The sequence below is a fragment of the Ovis canadensis genome, chromosome 17, assembly GCF_042477335.2.
Source record: "Ovis canadensis isolate MfBH-ARS-UI-01 breed Bighorn chromosome 17, ARS-UI_OviCan_v2, whole genome shotgun sequence".
Taxonomy (NCBI): domain Eukaryota; kingdom Metazoa; phylum Chordata; class Mammalia; order Artiodactyla; family Bovidae; genus Ovis; species Ovis canadensis.
In genome coordinates this window covers 71,884,052-71,906,984 of record NC_091261.1, presented here as the reverse complement: position 1 = coordinate 71,906,984, position 22,933 = coordinate 71,884,052, and the positions used below count along the sequence as shown (strand labels likewise).

General features: G+C 45.3%; 1 protein-coding gene and 1 long non-coding RNA gene across 10 annotated transcripts; one reads left to right on the top strand and one right to left on the bottom strand.

Annotated features, from left to right (window-relative positions):
• Nucleotides 1-6,174: 6,174 nt before the first annotated feature.
• LOC138422725 (uncharacterized) lies at nucleotides 6,175-9,756 on the bottom strand. The gene is made up of 3 exons (XR_011249994.1): nucleotides 9,580-9,756; nucleotides 7,877-8,036; nucleotides 6,175-6,745 (listed from the first exon to the last, which is right to left on the bottom strand). It is a non-coding gene; the product is annotated as an uncharacterized lncRNA (long non-coding RNA).
• LOC138422721 (2'-5'-oligoadenylate synthase 1-like) lies at nucleotides 6,220-21,897 on the top strand. 9 transcript variants are annotated; one of them, XM_069558118.1, is made up of 7 exons: nucleotides 6,220-6,578; nucleotides 7,894-8,176; nucleotides 9,556-9,740; nucleotides 12,112-12,344; nucleotides 13,377-13,530; nucleotides 15,624-15,722; nucleotides 16,460-17,338. In XM_069558118.1, the coding sequence occupies exons 1-6, from the start codon at nucleotides 6,399-6,401 to the stop codon at nucleotides 15,696-15,698; spliced, it is 1,110 nt and encodes a 369-aa protein (XP_069414219.1). In that variant the 5' UTR covers nucleotides 6,220-6,398; the 3' UTR covers nucleotides 15,699-15,722; nucleotides 16,460-17,338. The 9 variants fall into 9 exon arrangements, with proteins under 9 accessions (XP_069414219.1, XP_069414218.1, XP_069414217.1 ...); XM_069558117.1 differs by having other exon boundaries at nucleotides 16,355-17,338; XM_069558116.1 differs by having other exon boundaries at nucleotides 16,320-17,338.
• The last annotated feature ends 1,036 nt before the right edge of the window (nucleotides 21,898-22,933 follow it).

Here is a 22,933-nt window from a genome sequence, read left to right as displayed (position 1 = left end):
AGAGGTACACTTTTCCTTTTTTTTTAGAGGTGTACTTTTGTGGGACTTGATACATAGGAAGTTTTTAATTAATACCTGCCATAATGATTATAAATGATTACCATCACTATCTTACTCACAGCAAAGAGTGTTTATTAATGATCTCTCCAGCCTGGTTCAAATTGTGGTGCCAGAGAAGACTCTTGAGAGTCCCTTGGACTGCCTGCATGGAGATCAAACCAGTCAATCCTAATGGAAATCAACTCTGAATATTCATTGGAAGGACTGATACTGAAGCTGAAGCTCCAATACTTGGGCCACCTGATGGGACGAGTCGACTCATTGGAAAAGACCCTGATTCTGGGAAAGATTAAGGGCAGGACGAGAAGGAGACAACAAAGGATGAGATGGCTGGATGGCATCACCAACTCCATGGACATGAGTGTGAGTAATCTCCGGCACTTGGCGATGGACAGGGAGACCTGGTTTGATGCAGGCCATGGGGTTGCAAAGAGTCAGACATGACTCAGTGACTGAACTGAGACCATTAGCCAATTTAAGATGCAATAAAGACTTTTTTGAGGGGCTGCTCAGGTAGGTAACGAATCTACCTGCCAATCCCTGGGTCAGGAGATCCCCTAGAGAAGGAAATGGCAACCCACTCCAGTATTCTTGCCTGGAGAATCCCATGGACAGAGAAGCCTGGTGGCTGCAGTCCAAGGGGTCACAAAGAGTCAGACATGACTTAGTGACTAAACTACCAAAAAGATTTTTAAAGTCAGAATCGCCCTTTATTTTGGTTCGTGTTTGATACCTTTCAAATTCCTTTTTGTGTCTCCTCTTTCAGATTATCCTGTGAAATAGTTCCTAGAGTGATAACAAAAAGTTTCTCCAGAGAAATGGAATATTTCCTGCTGTATCAGTAGAGACCTATGAGACCTTCAAGAACTAAATACCCGAAAAAGATGTCCTTTTCATTATAGGGGAATGAAATGCAAAAGTAGGAAGTCAAGAGATACCTGGAATAACAGGAAAATTTGGCTTTGGAATACAAAATGAAGCAGGACAAAGGCTAACAGAATTTTGCCAGGAGAACTCACTGATCATAGCAAATACCCTCTCCAACACCACAAGAGAAGACTCTATACATGGACATCACCAGGTGGTCAATACCGAAATCAGATTGATTATTTTCTTTGCAGCCAAAGGTGGAGAAGCTCTGTACAGTCAGCAAAAACAAGGCTGGGAGCTGACTGTGGCTCAGATCATGAACTCCTTATTGGCAAATTCAGACTTAAATTGAAGAAAGTAGGGAAAACCACTAGACCATTCAGTTATGACCTAAATCAAATCCCTATGATTATAGAGTGGAAGTGACCAATGGATTCAAGGGATTAGATCTGATAGAGTGCCTGAAGAACTATGGATGCCACTGCACAGGAGGCAGGAATCAAGACCACCCCTAAGAAAAAGATATCAAAAAGGCGGAATGGTTGTCTGAGGAGGCCTTAGAAATAGCTGAGAAAAAAAGAGACGCTAAAGGCAAAGGAGAAAAGGAAAGATAGAAGCATCTGAATGCAGAGTTCCAAAGAATAGCAAGGAGAGATAAGCAAGCCTTTCTCAGAGATCAATGCAAAGAAATAGAGGAAAACAATAGAATGGGAAAGGCTAGAGATCTCGTCAAGAAAATGAGAGATAGCAAGGGAACATTTCATGCAAAGATGGGCTCGATAAAGGACAGAAATGGTCTGGACCTAACAGAAGAGGAAGATACTAAGAAGAGGTGACAAGAATACACAGAACAACTATGTGAAAAAGATCTTCATGACCCAGATAACCACGATGGTGTGATCACTCACCTAGAGCCAGACATCCTGGAATGAGAAGTCAAGTGCGCCCTAGGAAGCATCACTACGAACAAAGCTAGTGGAGGTGATGGAGTTCCAGTGGAGCTATTTCAAATCCTAAAAGATGATATGCCAGCTCAATATGCCAGCAAATGGAAAGCTCAGCAGTGGCCACAGGACTGGAAAAGGTCTGGTTTCATTCCAGTCCCAAAGAAAGGCAATGCCAAAGAATGTACAAACTACCACACAACTGGACTCGTCTCACATGCTAGCAAAGTAATGCTCAAAATTCTCCAAGCCAGGCTTCAACAGTATGTGAACCATGAACTTCCAGATGTTCAAGCTGGATTTAGAAAAGGCAGAGGAACCCGAGGTCAGATTGCCAACATCTGTTGGATCATGGAAAAAGCTATAGAGTTCCAGAAAAACATCTTCTTCTGCTTTATTGACTATGCCAAAGCCTTTGACTGTGTGGATCACAACAAACTCTGGAAAATTCTGAAAGATATGGGAATACCAGACCACCTGACCTGCCTCCTGAGAAATCTGTATGGAGGTCAAGAAGCAACAGTTAAGAACTGGACATGGAACAACAGGCTTGTTCCAAATAAGCAAAGGGTACATCAAGGCTGTATATTGTCAGCCTGCTTATTTAACTTCTATGCAGATTACATCATGAGAAATGGTGGGCTGGAGGAAGCACAAGCTGGAATTGAGATCGCTGGGAGAAATATTGATAAACTCAGATATGCAGATGATACCACCCTCATGGCAGAAAGTGAAGAAGAACTAAAGAGCCACTTGATGAAAGTGAAAGAGGAGAGTGAAAGAGTTGGCTTAAAATTCAACATTCAGAAAATGAACATCATGGCACCTGGTCCCATCACTTTATGTCAAATAGGTAGGGAAACAGTGGATACAGTGAGCGACTTTGTTTTGGGGGGCTCCAAAATCACTGCAGATGGTGACTGCAGACATGAAATTAAAAGACACTTGCTCCTTGGAAGAAAAGTTTTGACCAACCTAGACAGCATATTCAAAAGCAGAGACATTACTTTGCCAACAAAAGTCCGGCTAGTCAAAGCTATGGTTTTTCCAATAGTCATGTACAGAGGTGAGAGTTGGACGATAAAGAAAGCTGAGCATGGAAGAATTGATGCTTTTGTACTGTGGTGTTGGAAAAGACCCTTGAGAGTCTCTTGAACTGCAAGGAGATCCAACCAGTCCGTCCGAAAGGAAATCAGTCCTGAATATTCATTGGAAGGACTGATGTTGAAGCTGAAACTCCAATATTTTGGCCACCTGAGGCGAAGAACTGACTCATTGCAAAAGACCCTGATTCTGGGAAAGATTGGAGGCAGGAGGAGAAGGCAATGCCAGAGGATGAGATGGTTGGATGGCATCATCAACTCGATGGACTTGAGTCTGAGTAAGCTCTGGGAGTTGGTGATGGACAGGGAAGCCTGGTGTATTGAGTCCATGAGGTCACTAAGAGTCGGACACGACTGACCGACGGAACTCAACTGAACTGCTATCAGTAAACAAGGTTGTCACAGTCATCAGCAATTGCGCCCTTCAGTGTGAGCTGGTGAGCCCTGAGGAGACCCAGGAGGAAAGGTGAGCCCTGAGGAGACCCAGGAGGAAAGGTGAGCCCTGAGGAGACCCAGGAGGAAAGGTGAGCCCTGAGGAGAGCCAGGAGGAAAGGTGAGCCCTGAGGAGAGCCAGGAGGAAAGGTGAGCCCTGAGGAGAGCCAGGAGGAAAGGTGAGCCCTGAGGAGACCCAGGAGGAAAGGTGAGCCCTGAGGAGAGGCGGCTCAGCATGCGGAAGCAGGAAGGGTGTGCTTGTCGCTCGGCTGGGTCTGACTCTCATCCCACAGACGATAACCGGGGCTTCCCGGTGGCTCAGTTGGTTAGAATCCACCTGAGATTCTGGAGACCTGGCTTCGATCCCTGAGTGGGGAAGATCCCGTGGAGGAGGGCTTGGTACCCCACTCCAGTATTCTTCCCTGGAAAATCCCCATGGACAGAGGAGCCTGGTGGGCTGTAGTCTGTGGGGTCACACAGAATTGGACATGACTGAACAGCTAAGCACAGCACAGACTGTAGCCGCCAGGCTTCTCTGTCCATGGGATCCTCCAGGCAAGAACGCAGGAGCCCGTAGCCATGCCCTTCTCCAGGGGATCTTCCTAACATTAGCCCCAGATAGCGGAGGCGCGTATCAAAGGAATGATTTCAGTGAGCGCCGACTCTGACATCTTCCCATACAGAAAAAAGCACTCTATGCCTAAACTTGAGATTGTTGCTGGCCAAAATCTTGGCTTTCTCAGCCCTGCAAAGCCAAATAAAAAATAGAGAGACAGAGTTTGGAGGAAACAGAAAGGTATCTTTAATTCTCAGCTGGCAGAGAGGGGAGCTCCATAAACTCAAGCCTTAAAAACTGCGCCCCCCACCTTGAGGGGTCCAGGGACTTTTATAAGATGAGGGCTTCCAGTTCAGGAATCAATGATGAGGAACAAAGGTGTTAGGATCTTGACGTGTTCCCTTTGCACTATTTCAAACACAGTCACAGGCTGGCATCAGTAATCCAGTAATTGAGTCTGGCAGTTTGGCAGCTCTGTGGCTGTCTTTCCGATATATAAAAAGAAGAACTTTAAGGGGAAGAGTGTTGCAAGCGTAAACACCAGATACAGGATGTATTTAGCCCACCAGGCCTCAAAGAATTGGCACTGACTAAGCACTCTCGAGCACCCGCACAGAAAGGAAAATGGGGGTGAGCTGGAGCTCCTGCAGAGTGAGGAGGCAGAAAAGCAGATTTACAGACATGCGCAGTCAGGAGCAGTTACAGTTGAAAAAAAAGACCCTGGTGCTGGGAAAGATTGAAGGCAGGAGGAGAAGGGGACGACAGAGGATGAGATGGTTGGACGGCATCACCGATTCGATGGACATGAGTTTGAGCAAGCTCCAGGAGTTGGTGATGGATAGGGAGGCCTGGCGTGCTGCACTGAACTGACAAAGTGAAAAAACTAAGAATGTTCAGGCCTCTCACTCTTCTCTTTATCTTCTTTGTTCTCCGGAAAGGGAAAGAAAAAGGCTCATTCCTGTATGTTTTTTTTTTTTCCCTTTTCACCTCAATGGGATATCTGGTTTTCTTTAATTTATTCAAAAACATTTGATGTCCAGACTACCTGACCTATGTTGCGAAACTTCTATACAACCTGGCTCCTCCCCTCGCCTCCTTGGAGCAGTCTTCTCAGGGTCACTTGAGAGGCTGTCTCCTCGGCTTAAAGTGCTAAAAATTCCCATCAAATGAAACATATGTCAACTTTTATGTTGTGAATACTTTTCAGGTCGAAAGTCCTCTTTACAAATTACGAGAGAGAGGCATGCCCGGTTATATTCGTGTTCAAAGCTGCATAGCTAGGTACAGCTCACAATTTTTCTGTCAACCTAAAGAACTAAAGTTTATGAAAAAGTAAAACATATAGATTCATGCCATTAAAAAAGAGAGAGAGAGATAGAAATTACGTTTGTGTGTATGTGTGCGTAAACCTAGAAAAATACCTCGTAAGACTACACCAAAGTAGTTATGGTTGTAGTCTTTGCGGTTTAGGATCAGAGGTGGACTAAACAATGCTTCCGGATTTTTCTGACTGTTTCTGTTTGCAATATACATGTACTGCTGCAAGGATCATAGGAGACTATAAAACAATTTCATCCACAATGAAAAGAGGAAAGGGAAACCATAAATCTATCTGTAATTGTGATTAGTCTTGGGTGAAGTACTAACATGGGTTTAAAAGCCGATTATACAGAGTAAAATAAGCCAGAAAGAAAAACACCAATACAGTATACTAACATATATATATGGAATTTAGAAAGATGGTAATGATAACCCTGTACGCGAGACAGTTAAAGAGACACAGATGTATAGAACAGACTTTTGGACTCTGTGGGAGAGGGAGAGGGTGGGATGATTTGGGAGAATGGCACTGAAACATGTATACTATCATGTAAGAAACAAATCACCAGTCTAGGTTCGATACAGGATACAGGATGCTTGGGGCTGGTGCACTGGGATGACCCAGAGAGATGATATGGGGAGAGAGGTGGGAGGGGGATTCAGGTTTGGGAACTCATGTACACCCGTGGCGGATTCAAAAATATGTATGGCAAAACCATACAGTATTGTAAAGTAAAATGAAAATAATAATAATAAATAAAATAAAAATAAATAAATAAAAGCAGCTTTTCAGAGTACAGTCTGAAGACAGACCAGACATGCTAGTCTGCCTGCTAAAGGCAGGGAGTAATTCTGGGATTCTGGAGGAAAAAGCTGAGAGACCTGACAGTTTGTGGGATCGCAGGAGCGTTTCATTTGCAGAGAGAAAAACTAGAAACAAAGATTCAGGACAAAACTCCTCCCTTTCAAGGAACTGAAACCAGCAGCAGCATAGCTCCTCCCTGCCAGTGAAATGAAACTTGACAGCCCCCTAGACGCAGGCAGCAGAGGAGACAGAAGCTCACAGCTTCAGGCAGCAGCTCCTCCGCCTCTGGCTCTCCAGTCCCCAGTGTCATGATGGAGCTCAGAAATACTCCGGCCAGCTCTCTAGACAAGTTCATCGAAGACAACCTCCTGTCAAACACGGAGTTCCGCACGCAGGTCAACCAAGCCATCGACACCATCTGCACTTTCCTGAAGGAGAGGTGTTTCCGATTTGCCCCTCGCCCCATTCGGGTGTCCAAAGTTGTGAAGGTGAGTCCAGAACTGCCTCACTGGGGAGAAGCGGGGCTGGTGAGCAAGCCTTTCCACAGAAACAGAGAGCAAGAGGTTGAGGTCTCTAGGGCAGGTGGTTTCTGATTTATCCCTGCCAAAACTATATCCACACTTGTGAAAATAGCTTCTGGGGTGAGGGCATCCATCTGTAAATTTTTAAAATTAATTTATTTGTTTTAATCGGAGGATGATTACAATATTGCGATAGCTTTTGCCGTACATCAGCATGAATCAGCCACAGGTGTCCATGTGTCCCCACCAACCTGAAGCCCCTCCCACTCCCTCCCCACTCCATCCCTCTGGGTTGTCCCAGAGCCCCAGCTTTGGGTGCCCTGCCTCATGCATCAAACTTAACAAATGCCCTGATGAAGTGTATAAATCACCTCTGAAACATCCACTAGGTAACCATTAAAAGAAAGAGAAAGATAAAGAAACTATGTGAGTGTGTGTGAATGTGTGTGTGTTGACCAGGAAAGAAATCTCACAAGAGGTCCAGAATCAGCAGGTAGAAAATGCTCCTGCTCTCAACTGTGGGCTCAGTTCCCCCCAACTCTACCTGTAGGCAGAGTTTGATGTCCTGCCTGCCTCTGATGCCCTGGGTAAGTGCTCCCAGTCATAAGGCATTTCAGCCTTTGTCTTAAGTTGGGGCTTATTCTGGTCTCTCTTCAGTTCCCTGAGCAGAAAATGCTCACACTTTGAGAGTCTTATGGCATTAAAATAGGCAAACTGAAATCAATCTGTATCAACAATCCTTACTAGTCTTTGACAGGCTAAGGTTTCACCAGTTCTGCAGAGTCACGAGCTGGTTAAGTGTATACGTTTTGAAAGCGGATAGCACCTGTTGGCTGTGAAATCTTGGGCAAGTCACCTAAACCTCTGTGCCTCCGTTTCCTTATCCAGAATTTTCAGGACCTCACGGGCTTGCAGGTCAAATAAACTAAGGAATGGGCCGCTTTAAGTGTTAATCATGTCAGATCATAAAACAACAGGGAGTAAAGATCATGGATCCAGGGGGGGGGGAATGGGTGTGAACTGCATCTCTGTCACCCACTAGCTGTGTGACTTGACTGATAACATGATCTCTCTCAGCATCTGTTTCCCCATCCAGAAGATGACAACAGACAATAACAGTGGCTAGATCCCAGAGTTCTTGTGAGCATTCTAGGAGTTACATCCACTAATGCCTTCAGAGCAGTGGCTAGCACTCAAAATGTTAGTGATTGCTCCCAGCATTTCATTTAGGGAGGCTCTTCTCAGTGAAATGTGTCAATACTCACTCTTATCACCTTTTTAGGGCGGCTCCTCAGGCAAAGGCACGACCCTCAGGGGACGATCAGATGCTGACCTCGTCGTCTTCCTCACCAATCTGACAAGTTTTCGGGAACAGCTTCAGCGCCGAGGACAATTCATTGAAGAAATCAGAATACAGCTGGAAGCCTGTCAAAGAGAGGAAAGATTTGAAGTGGAGTTTGAGGTCCAGAAACAGCAGAATCCCCGTGCTCTCAGCTTTGTGCTGAGGTCCCCCAAGCTCAACCAGGCGGTGGAGTTTGATGTCCTGCCCGCCTTTGATGCCCTGGGTGAGTGCTCCCAGCCACAAGTTCTTACAGTCTTTGTCCTATGTCAGGGCTTCTTCCGCTCTCTTTCCTTGTCTCTGAGCAGAAATGTCTCTCACTTTGAGACTCTTTATAACCAAGGTATCCCTTCAAGTGGGAGGAGACCCCAGCGTCTTTCCTGGGACAAGAATGCCCAGGGTCACACTCAGCCACTGAAGTGGCTGAGTTAAACAACAAATTGGTGCAATTGGGGGGATCAAGATATTTGTATAGAATACCTGCCAGGCTTACTAGTTTGACTTTTGGCCAACTGTGTGATCTCTTTCTAAAAACTAGGTCTAGGATAACCTCAATTTGTTAATTTCATTTTCTATGCAAAATGTGAGGCAACCATTCAAACTTTTACTGAGGGTGGGAATCTTGAGATGATGTGCAGGAGCACTGGGACAGGAAGCAATTCATTCTTTGAGGCTCAGTTTCCACTGTGAACCTTAGATGCGGGGCTTCCCTGGCGGCTCAGTGGTTAAGAATGCAGCTGGGAAGCAGAAGATGTAGGTTCGATCCAGGAGGATCCCCTGGAGAAGGAAATGGCAAGCCACTCCAGTATTCCTGCCTGGGAAATCCCATGGACAGAGGAGCCTGGCAGACTACAGCCCAGAGGGTCGCAGTGAGTCGGACTGGACTTAGCAACTGAGCAGGAGCCCAGACTTGGAGGCGCAAGGCCTTTTCCATGGCCTAAATGAGACAGACAGAGAGCCTCTCTCCTGTAGCCTGACCATGTGAACACCAGGAATGAGATGATAACTCGCTGTGACACAAATGAAATAGGGTGACCCAAGAGAGCAATGGGGAATCAGAGGACTTTGGAGACAGGGTGACAAAGGAGGTGACCTCTGACCTGAGGCCTGAGGGGTGAGAAGAGGCCAAGCACTCAAAGATTTGGGGGTCCAGAGGAGGAAACAGCAAGTGCACAGACAGGAATGAAGGTGGCATATTGGGAGAAGTGAAGCAACCAGGGGAGTCAGCGGCAAAGGGATTGAGGCAGGAGGGAAGACGAAGGAGGAGACAGGTCTCACCATCCGCGTGGGCCACTGTGAGGACTTGGGATTTTATCCAGAGTTCCTGGGATGCAAGAAGTGGAAGGCTCAGGTGTAAAGGGCTCTATATGGGCTGTGGAGGATCCAGGGAGGAGGGTGCCACCACCTCTGCTGAGTCCAGGTGAGAGACGATGGGTGATGGTGGTAGAGGCGGGAGAAGGGAGGACTGGGATGGACCTCAGGCCTCCTGGCTCTGGACTGCTGACCTCCCCACTGCCCCCCATGGCCAGTGAGTCTGTGTCCCCAGGGCGACAGAAAGAAACTCAGAAACGAGCTGACATTTAAACTTGAATTCATTCCCAACAGGTCAGTTGACCAAAGATTACAGACCTGACCCTGAAATCTACGTCCAGGTCATCCAAGAGTGTGAGAAACTGAGGAGAGAGGGCGAGTTCTCCCCTTGCTTCACGGAGCTGCAGAGAGCCTTCCTGAAGGAGCGTCCGGCCAAGCTGAAGAGCCTCATCCGCCTGGTGAAGCACTGGTACCAACTGGTATGGCCGGTCCCATCTGGGCAGAGAGCCGAGGAGGAGGAGGAGGCGAAGGGAGAGAGTGAGGCCGGGAGAGGAGGGAGGGGTGAGAGGAGGGAGGGAAGGAGCAGGGAGAGGTGTGGGGAGGAGAAGAAAGAGGAGAGGAGGGAGGAGGGGAGGAATCAGAAAGGATGCGGGAGGCAGGAGGGAGACGGACAGAGACGGACAGAGAGGAGGGAAAGCGAGCCAGGAGGGAGAGATGAGAGGAGGAACGTGGAGGAGTAGACACTGGTCAGACGGGGAAAAAACATGGGGAAGAAGGGTGGGGTCTGGGACATTGCCAGTGGGCTCAGGTATCTTCCTCTTCCCGGTTCTCCCATATCAGCATATGACAGGTCCATGCTGTGAGTTGTTCCAAACCATGGGCCTTTCTTATCTTTTTCATAAACACACACACACACCCCACCAATCCAGAAACGCCTTGGTCCTGTGTTAAATATCATCATCAACTACCCCCTCGCCCCTGCTCCCAGGCTGGTCTCTCCTCTGCATTGGTCCACCAAGAAGGAAACTCTACTTCAGCCTCAGGGCCTTTGCATGAGCTTATTTGTTTGTTTATCATCTGTCTTCCCTCTGAGAATGTACATAAAAGTAGGCATTTGTTTATTTGTATGCATTGTGTAAATATATAATATGACACTGCATGTTTTATTCACTGCTGCTGCCCTAGAACCTAGAACAGTGCCTGGAATATAATAGGTTCTCAGTAAGCAATTATTCAATGAATTAATCAGTTCCCCCCCACCCCCGCCCCAACTCCCCTTTGCTCACTTCCTAGCTGTCTGAATCTGGGCAAATGAATTAACCTCTTGTCCTTCCCATTTTCTCCCTTGAAAAGAGTGGCATGGCGCAGCAACACTAAATCACATACCCTGAGGCCATGCACACAGATGCTTCAGGTAGGATGCATGTTTGAAGAATATTAACCCCTCAAGTCCATGAGCGTGGTACCTCTTTCCATTTATTTTGTCATCTTCAGTTGCTCTCATCAAAGTCAGGTATAGGTCTTTCAGTGTGGTTGAATGTATTCCTAGTTAAAAAAATTTTTTAATGTAATTGTAAATGGGATGGCTTTTAAATTTCTCTAATGAGGTGGATGAAACTGGAGCCTATTATACAGAGCGAAGTAAGCCAGAACAAAAACCACCAGTACACTATACTAACGCATATATATGGAATTTAGAAAGATGGTAACGACAACCGTGTATGCGAGACAGCAAAAGAGACACAGATGTTGGAACAGCCTTTTGGGCTCTGTGGGAGAGGGCGAGGCTGGGATGATTTGGGAAAATGGCATTGAAACCTGTAAATTATCACATGTGAAATGAATCGCCAGTCCAGGTTCGATGCATGAGACAGGGTGCCCGGGGCTGGTGCACTGGGATGACCCAGAGGGATGGGATGGGGAGGGAGGGGGGCGGGGGGTTCAGCATGGGGAACACATGTACACCCATGGCTGATTCATGTCAATTTATGGCAAAACCAACACAATATTGTAAAGTAAATAAATATAGCTGAGATTAAAATAATAAATAACTTTCTCATTGTGATAGTTTGTTACTCATATATAGAAACACAACATATTTCTATGTATTATTACCTGCAATCTTCCTAAATTCAGTTTTTATTTCTAATAGTTTTCTGGAGGTGCCTAGAGTTTTCTATGTATAGTGCCATGTCATCTGCAAATAGCAATAGTTAAACTTCCTTTCTAATTTGCATGGATATTGTTTCTTTTCTTGCCTGATTGCCATGGATGGACTTCCAATACTATGTTGAATAAGTGTGAGGAGAGTGGGCATATGTGTCTTGTTCTTGATTTTAAAGAAAAAGCTTTCAGCCTTCACCACTGAGGGTGATGTCAGCTGTAGGCTGGTCATATGCGGCCTTTATCGAGTTATGTTCTCTCCATACCCACCTTGTTAAGAGTTTGTATGACAGTGGTTGTTGAATTTTCTCAATTTTTTTCTGTATATGGGAAAATAATCATAAGTTTTTTATCCTTTATTTTGTTAATAGAAATGTATCTCTTTGATTGATTTGTGGATTCTGACCTCCTCGCCTCACTGGACTATATCCAACTTGATCATGCTGTGTGACCTTGTAATATGTTGGTGAATTTGCTTTGCTAATATCTTGTAGAGGATTTTCCCATCTATGATCATCAGGCCTGCTGTTTTCTTTTTTGTGTTGCAGTTTTCTGCTTTTTGTGTAAAATGAGTTTGGAATCACCTCCTCATCCTCACTTTTCTGAAATAGCTTAAGGATAGGCATTACCTCTTCTCCACACAAAAGCTGAACAAACTCATGTTTCTAATTTGTTCCCTCTCCTCAGTGTAAGATGAAGTATGAGCATAAGCTGCCCCCACAGTATGCTCTGGAGCTGCTGACCATCTATGCCTGGGAACAAGGAAGCTCCAAACCAGAATTCAGCACAGCTCAGGGATTTCGGACTGTTTTGGCGTTAATCCTGAAGCATCAGGACCTCTGCATCTACTGGAAAAAGTATTATGACTTGGAAAACCCTACGATTAGCCAATACCTGAGGAGACAACTTGCAAAACCCAGGTACTCTATCCGCATATGGCTTAGATCGCCACATAAATGCAGCTCTGATTACAGCGGTGGCACCCTGGAAATGTAGGAAGAGGGAGGTTTCCACAATTATTGATCGTCATCTATTCTTAGTCACTATGCTGGGCACTTTACTCCTACCGTCTGATTGAAATAGTAACCTGCAACCCTGTGAGGCAGGCACTGTGCTAACCACAGATCACAGAGGTATGGAAAAAGAAGAGCTTGTGCAAACTTTACAGAAAGTGAGTGAAACAGCTAAAATTGGACTCAAATTGCAGTAGCTATGAAAAGTGAAAGTGAATGTGAAGTCGCTCAGTCGTGTCCGACTCTTTGGGATAATGTGAACTGTAGCCCACCAGGCTCCTCTGTCCATGGGATTCTCCAGGCAAGAATACTGGAGCAGGTTGCCATTTCCTTCTCCAGGGGATCTTCCTGACCCAGGGATTGAGCCCATGTCTCCTGCATTGCAGGCAGATGCTTTACCTCTGAGCCACCAGGGGAGCCAGCAATAGCTATAGCAATATTAAAAACTGCTTCAAGGAAGAAACAGCTTGCTATAAGACAAAACCACTCTGATAGAATAGTGGAATCTTGGTTATTAAACCTGGCATGTATAGACCCCTTCTTATGTTTCAGTTACTGTTGGGAGCTTGTCAAGTGCTTCTCCAGATCCTCATACAACATCCTTTGAGGTAGGGATTTTCAAATCTGTCCATTTCACACATGAGGATACTGAGGACTAGAGAATCAGGTGACCTGCCTAAAGAGACAGCACTACTCAAGAGCAGAGGTGAGATTGAAACCAGGTCTCCCAAGGCCCAAATGCAAGCCTCCTTCACCTCGTGTTCAGTGCCCACTGTAGGGCAGGGCACCCAGGTCACAAGCCAGGGAGAGGTGTCCATGGAGCCCTCCAGCTGCCCCCAGAAACAGTCTACCCAGGCTGGTATTTTGCCTTCCTGGGAGCTCTGAACAACCCGGACACAGCCCATGTACTCACCTGTCCTCTCTGACTGTTGTTTCCAGGCCTGTGATTCTGGACCCAGCTGACCCAACTGGAAATGTGGCTGGTGGAGATCCACAGAGGTGGCAGCTGCTGGCACAGGAGGTTACAATCTGGCTCAAGTATTCGTGCTGTAAGAACATGGATGGAACGCCAGTGAGCACCTGGAACGTGCCGGTGAGAACGCCCGATTTCTTCATGTGACCTGATACTGATGGCGTGTTGAGAGAACAACTTCTAGAAATGCTACTTCGTCAAATGGAATTTCATCTCGGTCTTTGTATTCTTTCACTGTGGTTACTAGAAAATGTAGAATTACACCAGTCTCTGCCCCAGAATGAATCCTTTGGTTAGACAGCAGGCTTACCAACTTACATTGTCACCCTGCCTTGGTACCCAAACCAACGTGTCATTGACAAAAGTCCATTCCAGAAAAACTCCCATCAGGACACACAAAAGATCAAGATGTTCTTACAGTTACCTGAGTCACTGGACACCTAAGTGGCTGGAAGACAGCCTTTGGCTTCTCCATATTGCTGTCCCTCCTTTGAGGCCTCCGGCATCCCCATGAGATGGGTTTTACTCTGATTCTCATAGTAATACTTTGAGACATGGCCAGTCACTCAGAGTCCCCTGGTGAGTGAGAGACGAGGGTGTGAAGTTGAACCCTGGTCCTTCTTGCTGTGAAGCTCCGGCTCTTTGTTGCTCCTCCCAATGTGTCTCATACATTGAATTTTTCTGTTTCCCATTTGGGGACCATTACAAGGAATCTAGCAGAGCCTCAGTGGAGGGAACATACTCGGCTGAGCATGCCAGCTACTGCCCTCCGTGATCCATCTCCACGTTGACACCAAAGCCACGCTGCCTACCTGCAGCTCCCAGACAATAACCACGGGTGCCAGAGACACTCAGGCAGCCCCATTCCTGAGAGTCAGGGGAAGCTCCGACATGGGACATGGGCGAGAGGACTCTCCACGGACTTGCTGGACTCTGTCTTGACTGCAGAGCCAACCGTCCTTCCTTCTTGCCTTCACCCAGAGTCAGATTAGATCAGGGTTGTCAGCTTGCGCAGCTTCTATAAGATCCCTGGTCATTGTCTCTCACCTGGCTGTTTCCCCAAACAATCTCCCACATTTAATCTCACACTGGCATCTGCTCCTTAGAGTGACCCAGACCCACACAAGCACCTCTGCCACCACCCTCAAGGTAGGTGTGGGCTCTTCAGCAAATGCTGGCTGTGCTGATGACCCGAGGTACCATCCTGGTCGTCCTCAGCCGTCACCTCTTCTCAGTCAACGTCACTGCCTCCGAGGTGGCTCCTAGACGAAGCCACCATCTCACCCTCTCCCCACCCCATCGCAGCCCTCATCCTGCTCCTTGCCCGGGGCTTCTGTGTTCATCCTTTCTACATTTGTGTTCTCAGATGCTTTGACATCTGGGTCCTGCTGATCCTGGAGAGACTGCCCTCCCAGGGTTGGCTGGTTCCTAGACACAGCCAGCAGCTCACCTGTTGGCCTTTCCCATGCAAACCTGTCGAGCATTTCCTCTCTGCTCCACTGCCCAGACTCAGAGCCAATCTGAGCCACAAGCCACCCTGCCCCACTCATGTTGGGACCAGGTACCAGGTGACTCAGGAAACCCCTTCCTCTCCACAGCCCTCTTACATTATTCATATTGCCCTCCCAAGACTGCTTTCCCTGCCTCGCCTGCCTTTCCCAGAGAAATGACCATCAGGGTCTTGGCCTTGTTTTCACCTAAGTCGATCTGCCTCATGGAAGACCCTGGGGGTTCCCGTGTGGCCTGGACACAAGATGACAGACTGTGTCTCCTGTTTCTAGGGACCTGGGAGGACCATACTTGGTCATTGATTTAAGCATGAGAGTGAGAAATGTTTTTTGTTTTTTTTTTTAAAGAGGAAGAATCCCAAAGTGTCTTGAAAATTTGGGACCTTTTCTTTTCTGTCTCAATTTCCATGTCTATGTTGAGTCTTTCTGAAAATGGGATTTTACCCCAGATGGGGTTTTGTTACCACTGTGTTATCTTTAGCACAGGTATCTCTTCATGCAGAGAGGACACCTTGGAATCACATATAATTACCATGTGGGTGGTCCACTTGTATTGTTTTCTGAGGGTGTTTCAGAATTATACATAAAGCCACAGTCACTAGCAGATTAACTGAATTGGGAAATAGCTGCTCAGCTGAAGAGCCACATGGATCGTATGGCAGAACTATTGGTAATTCTTGGGGAACTCTCCTACTGTTTCCATAGTGGTGGCACCAAAGTGCGTTCTCAGCAAGAGTGGTCCAGGCCCTCCACATGCTCACCAACACGAGTGTCCTCTAACACATGTAACAGCTATGCTAACAGGTAAAAGTGATGTCTTATGATTTTGATTTCCATTTCCCAGATGATTCATAATATTGAGTATGGGAATTCCCTGGGGGTCCAGTGGTTAGGACTGGGCGCTCTCACTGTCGGGGTCAGAGTTCAATCCCTGGTTGGGCAACCAAGATCAGGCAAGCTACACAGTGTGGCCAAAAGAATAACGATGCACATCTTTTCATATAGGTGTTGGCCATTTGTAAAGCTTCTTTAGAGAAATAAAAATTCAATCTTTAGCCCATTGTATAATTAGGATATTCATCCTTTAGCCATTGAGTTGTCCAAGGCCCTCATTATTTTGCTACTTTACCCCTTATCAGATTTGTGGTTTGCAGTCATTTTCTCTCTTTCCATTACCTTTTCTCCCTTTCATTTCATACTTTTTTTTTCATTTTTAATTATAGTTCATTTGCATTGCGTGTTGCTTTGACTGCACAGCTAAGTGATTCAGCTATACATGTATCTATTCTTTTCCATCAGTTACTTTTTCACTTCACTGGGTTTCTTTTTTTTTTTCATTTGCTGGGCAGAAGCTTCTTAGTTGGATTAGTTCCCTGTTGTCTATTTTTGCTTTATTGTCAGTGCTTTGCTTACACAGTCAACTACTCTTTGGCAAGGTTGTCAAGAATATACAATGAAGAAAGGACAGTCTCTTCTATAAATCAAGCTGGGAACATTGGATATCCACATGCAAAAGGATAAAATCACACCTTTTCTTCCAGCATGCACAAGTATCAACTCAGGATAGATAAAGACCTGAACATAAAACTTGAAACTGTAAAACTCCTCGAAGAAAACAGAGAGGAAACTTCATGACATGGATTTGGCAATGACTTTATGAACGTCATATCAAATCACAGACAAACGGGTGTGAGTTGGGGGTCCCGCACCAGTTCTTCTATGTGGATGCCAAGAATTCCAGCAGCACTTGCTGAAGGGACCATCCTTCCCACTGTTCTGCAGAACCACCTCAGACATATATGCGGAGTCCTCTGTGTGTGAGCCTGTGATGGTCCATGGGTCAGTTTTTGTGTCTTTGAGTTAATACTACCTTGACTAATTGTGATATCCTGATATTCTCAGTGTCTTGTAGAAAACTGTGTTCTACCCAAACTAATGTCTTCTGTTGGCTCTGTCTATTTCTATGATAATATTATACTCAGTTGGTGAATTTTCACCCTAAAGACAGGGAGGCATTTGATTAGAATTCCATAAATTAGTTCAGGGAAAATGACATCCATGTAATATTGAGAATTCCAGTCTACAAACATGGAACTTCTTTCCATTAATTGTCTTCTTTAATTACTCTGTAACTACATTGTATAGTTTTTCCCTGCATTGCTAGTGCATATATTTTGTATTGCTAGTACATACATTTTACACATATTATTCCTAGGTATCCATTTTCATACTATTGTACTTTCTTTACTTTCATTTGTAATGTTGGTTTCATGAAGACCTCAATGTTTTCAGTGAGTATGTGGATTATAGTATGATGAGTGAGCTTTATAATTCTCTGAAGTTTGTGGTTTTATTGTATGTTGCTGTAAATCTATATCCCTGTATGACCACAAGAAACAATAAAGCATTTCCTTTCAAAACTTTTTTGGATAAGTGTTTGTCAGCTGAACTCTGATGATTTGATCATAGCTGGCAGAAGCAGGTGACGCAAAGCTCGAGGGTGGTGCACTTCAGAACTGCTGGTTCAACCACAAATTCATGAGACTCAGCAACAGAGAAGAGAGTGTGTAAGGGATGATGGACATGCTCGTATGATATCTGAAAGAGCCAAGTCGTAAATGCCTCATTGTCCAAAGCTGAGTCCCACCCCCCGCCATTCTGGGCCACTTCCTGCCGAGGAAACAAAACTGGGGAGAACTGAGACTAAGGCGGGAGAGGGGAGGGTGGAGTGCTCTGAGCCTCCCTGGAGGCTCAGCGTCTTGTCGGGGGCCCCAGCCCCACCAGGGGTGCAGTCTGCTGTGCTACCTGCCTTTGGGGCTCCCCGCTCCATGGGAGCTGTCCTGTCTCAGGGCTTCTTCCTCTCTCTGTTCATGTTTCTGAGCACAAGGCTCCCACAGTTCAAGAGCCTTACCTAAATGAGGTGTCTCTAAAAAGTGGAGCAGAGATCATTGTATCTCTCCTGGGGCAGGCATGCCTAAACCAAGCAGGCAAGAGGAAACGGTAAATTAACACAATTTGGGGACATTCTTTATGGAACCCAACCAGTCTTACTCGTTTGATTGAATGGCAAAGTGTGTGAACTTAATTTTTCTATCAATGGGGCAGCATAGATTGATCCTCTGCAGCTGGGGACCTGAGAGGTACACTTTTCCTTCTTTTTAGAGGTGTACTTTTGTGGGATTTGATACATAGGAAGTTTTTAATTAAAACCTGCCATAATGATTATAAATAATTACCATCACTATCTTACTCACAGCAAAGAGTGTTTATTAATGATCTCTCCAGCCTGGTTCAAATTGTGGTGCCAGAGAAGACTCTTGAGAGTCCCTTGGACCGCCTGCATGGAGATCAAACCAGTCAAACTAATGGAAATCAACTCTGAATATTCATTGCAAGTACTGATACTGAAACTGAAGCTCCAATACTTTGGCCACCTGATGGGAAGAGTCGACTCATTGGAAAAGAGCTTGATTCTGGGAAAGATTGAGGGCAGGAGGAGAAGGGGACGACAAAGGATGAGATGGATGATGGCGTCACTGACTCAATGGACTTGAATCTGAGTAAACTGCGGGAGTTGGCAATGGACAGGGAGGCCTGGTTTGAGGCAGGCCATGGGGTTGCAAAGAGTCGGACATGACTGAGTGACTGAACTACCAAAAGATTTCTAAAGTCAGAATCGCCCTTAATTTTGGTTCAGTGTTTTACACCTTTCAAATCCCCTTTTGTTTCTTCTCTTTCAGATTATCCTGTGAAATAGTTCCCAGAGTGATAAAAAAGTTTCTCCCAAGAAATGGAATATTTCCTGCCGTATCAGTAGAGACCTATGAGACCTTCAAGAACTAACACCCGAAAAAGATGTCCTTTTCATTATAGGGGAATGAAATGCAAAAGTAGGAAGTCAAGAGATACCTGGAATAATAGGAAAATTTGGCCTTGGAATACAAAATGAAGCAGGTCAAAGGCTAACAGAATTTTGCCAGGAGAACTCACTGATCATAGCAAACACCCTCTTTCAACACCGCAAGAGAAGACTCTACACATGGACATCACCAGGTGGTCAATACCGAAATCAGATTGATTATTTTCTTTGCAGCCAAAGGTGGAGAAGCTCTGTACAGTCAGCAAAAACAAGGCTGGGAGCTGACTGTGGCTCAGATCATGAACTCCTTATTGGCAAATTCAGACTTAAATTGAAGAAAGTAGGGAAAACCACTAGACCATTCAGATATGACCTAAATCAAATCCCTATGATTATAGAGTGGAAGTGACCAATGGATTCAAGGGATTAGATCTGATAGAGTGCCTGAAGAACTATGGATGCCACTGCACAGGAGGCAGGAATCAAGACCACCCCTAAGAAAAAGATATCAAAAAGGCGGAATGGTTGTCTGAGGAGGCCTTAGAAATAGCTGAGAAAAAAAGAGACGCTAAAGGCAAAGGAGAAAAGGAAAGATAGAAGCATCTGAATGCAGAGTTCCAAAGAATAGCAAGGAGAGATAAGCAAGCCTTTCTCAGTGATCAATGCAAAGAAATAGAGGAAAACAATAGAATGGGAAAGGCTAGAGATCTCTTCAAGAAAATGAGAGATAGCAAGGGAACATTTCATGCAAAGATGGGCTCAATAAAGGACAGAAATGGTCTGGACCTAACAGAAGCAGAAGAATTAAGAAAAGGTGGCAAGAATACACAGAAGAACTATGTGAAAAAGATCTTCATGACCCAGATAACCACGATGGTGTGATCACTCACCTAGAGCCAGACATCCTGGAATGAGAAGTCCAGTGCGCCCTAGGAAGCATCACTACGAACAAAGCTAGTGGAGGTGATGGAGTTCCAGTGGAGCTATTTCAAATCCTAAAAGATGATATGCCAGCTCAATATGCCAACAAATTTGGAAAACTCAGCAGTGGCCACAGGACTGGAAAAGGTCTGTTTTCATTCCAGAAAAGAATGGCAATGCCAAAGAATGTTCAAACTACCACACAACTGGACTCGTCTCACAAGCTAGCAAAGTAATGCTCAAAATTCTCCAAGCCAGGCTTCAACAGTACGTGAACCATGAACTTCCAGATGTTCAAGCTGGATTTAGGAAAGGCAGAGGAACCAGAGGTCAGATTGCCAACATCTGTTGGATCATGGAAAAAGCTAGAGAGTTCCAGAAAAACATCTTCTTCTGCTTTATTGAGTATGCCAAAGCCTTTGACTGTGTGGATCACAACAAACTCTGGAAAATTCTGAAAGATATGGGAATACCAGACCACCTGACCTGCCTCCTGAGAAATCTGTATGGAGGTCAAGAAGCAACAGTTAAGAACTGGACATGGAACAACAGGCTTGTTCCAAATAAGCAAAGGAGTATGTATGTCAAGGCTGTATATTGTCAGCCTGCTTATTTAACTTTTATGCAGATTATATCATGAGAAATGGTGGGCTGGAGGAAGCACAAGCTGGAATCAAGAATGCTGGGAGAAATATCGATAAACTCAGATATGCAGATGATACCACCCTCATGGCAGAAAGTGAAGAAGAACTAAAGAGCCACTTGATGAAAGTGAAAGAGGAGAGTGAAAAAGTTGGCTTAAAATTCAGCATTCAGAAAGCAAAGATCAAGGCATCTGGTCCCATCACTTCATGGCAAATAGGTAGGGAAACAATGGAAACAGTGAGCGCCTTTGTTTTGGGGGGCTCCAAAATCACTGCAGATGGTAACTGCAGACATGAAATTAAAAGACACTTGCTCCTTGGAAGAAAAGTTTTGACCAACCTAGACAGCATATTCAAAAGCAGAGAAATTACTTTGCCAACGAAAGTCCGTCTAGTCAAAGCTGTGGTTTTTCCAATAGTCATGTACAGAGGTGAGAGTTGGACGATAAAGAAAGCTGAGCATGGAAGAATTGATGCTTTTGTACTGTGGTGTTGGAAAAGACCCTTGAGAGTCTCTTGAACTGCAAGGAGATCAAACCAGTCCATCCGAAAGGAAATCAGTCCTGAATATTCATTGGAAGGACTGATGTTGAAGCTGAAACTCCAATATTTTGGCCACCTGATGGGAGGAACTGACTCGTTGCAAAAGACCCTGATGCTGGGAAAGATTGGGGGCAGGAGGAGAAGGCGATGCCAGAGGATGAGATGGTGGGATGGCATCATCAACTTGATGGACTTGAGTCTGAGTAAGCTCTGGGAGTTGGTGATGGACAGAGAAACCTGGTGTATTGAGTCCATGAGGTCACTAAGAGTCGGACACGACTGACCGACGGAACTCAACTGAACTGCTATGAGTAAACAAGGTTGTCACAGTCATCAGCAATTGCGGCCCTTCAGTGTGAGCTGGTGAGCCCTGAGGAGACCCAGGAGGAAAGGTGAGCCCTGAGGAGAGGCAGCTCAGGATGTGGAAGCAGGAAGGGTGTGCTTGTCGCTCGGCTGGGTCTGACTCTCATCCCACAGACGATAACCGGGGCTTCCCGGTGGCTCAGTGGGTAAAGGATCCTCCTGAAATTCTGGAGACCTGGGTTCGATCCCTGAGTGGGGAAGATCCCGTGGAGGAAGGCTTGGTACCCCACTCCAGTATTCTTCCCTGGAAAATCCCCATGGACAGAGGAGCCTGGTGGGCTGTAGTCTGTGGGGTCGCACACAATTGGACATGACTGAACGACTAAGCACAGGCCTGAACATATGGCCTGAACTAAGAATGCTCAGGCCTGCTCACTCTTCTCTTTATCTTCTTTGCTCTGCGGAAAGGGAAAGAAAATAGCTCATTCCTGTATTTTTTTTTTTCCCTTTTCGCCTCAATGGGATATCTGGTTTTCTTTAATTTATCCAGAACTTTTGATGTCCAGACTACCTGACCTATGTTGCAAAACATCTATACAACCTGGCTCCTCCCCTCGCCTCCTTGGAGCAGTCTTCTAGGGTAACTTGAGAGGCTGTCTCCCCGGCTTAAAGTGCTAAAAATTCCCATCGAATAAAACATATGTCAACTTTTATGTTGTGAATACTTTTCAGGTCGAAAGTCCTCTTTACAAATTAAGACAGAGAGGCATGCCCGGTTACATTCGTGTTCAAAGCTGCACAGCTACGGACAGCTCACAGTTTTTCTGTCAACCTAAAGAACTAAAGTTTAGGAAAAAGTAAAACATATAGATTCATGCCATTAAAAAAGAGAGAGAGAGAGAGAAATTATGTTTGTGTGTATGTGTGCCTAAACCTAGAAGAATATCTCACAAGACTACACCAAAGTGGTCCCCAGGTGTAGTCTTTGAGGTTTAGCATCAGGGGTGGACTAAACATGCTTCCGGATTTTTCTGACTGTGTCTGTTTGCAATATACATGTACTGCTGCAAGGATCATAGGAGACTATAAAACAGTTTCATCCACATTGAAAAGAGGAAAAGGAAACCAGAAATCTATCTGCAATTGTGATTAGTCTTGGGTGAAGTACTAACGTGGGTTTAAAAGCCAATTATACAGAGTGAAGTAAGCCAGAAAGAAAAACACCAATACAGTATACTAACATATATATATATGGAATTTAGAAAGATGGTAATGATAACCCTGTATGCGAGACAGTTAAAGAGACACAGATGTATAGAACAGACTTTTGGACTCTGTGGGAGAGGGAGAGGGTGGGATGATTTGGGAGAATGGCATTGAAACATGTATACTATCATGTAACAAACGAATCACCAGTCTAGGTTCGATACAGGATACAGGATGCTTGGGGCTGGTGCACTGGGATGACCCAGAGAAATGATATGGGGAGAGAGGTGGGAGGGGGGTTCAGGATTGGGAACTCATGCGCACCCGTGGCGGATTCATGAAAATGTATGGCAAAACCAATACAGTATTATAAAGTAAAATTTGAAAAAAATAATAATAAATTAAAAAATAAATAAATAAAAACAGCTTTTCAGAGAACAGTCTGAAGACAAACCAGACATGCTAGTCTGCCTGGTAAAGGCAGGGAGTAATTCTGGGATTCTGGAGGAAAAAGCTGAGAGACCTGACAGGTTTGTGGA

Coding starts and splice junctions, on each gene's coding strand:
- LOC138422721 (XM_069558118.1), top strand. CDS start 6,399: ATGATGGAGCTCAGAAATACTCCGGCCAGCTCTCTAGACAAGTTCATC. Junction 9,741..12,111: donor TGAAGCACTGGTACCAACTG/GTATGGCCGGTC, acceptor CCCTCTCCTCAG/TGTAAGATGAAGTATGAGCA. Junction 12,345..13,376: donor AGACAACTTGCAAAACCCAG/GTACTCTATCCG, acceptor TGTTGTTTCCAG/GCCTGTGATTCTGGACCCAG.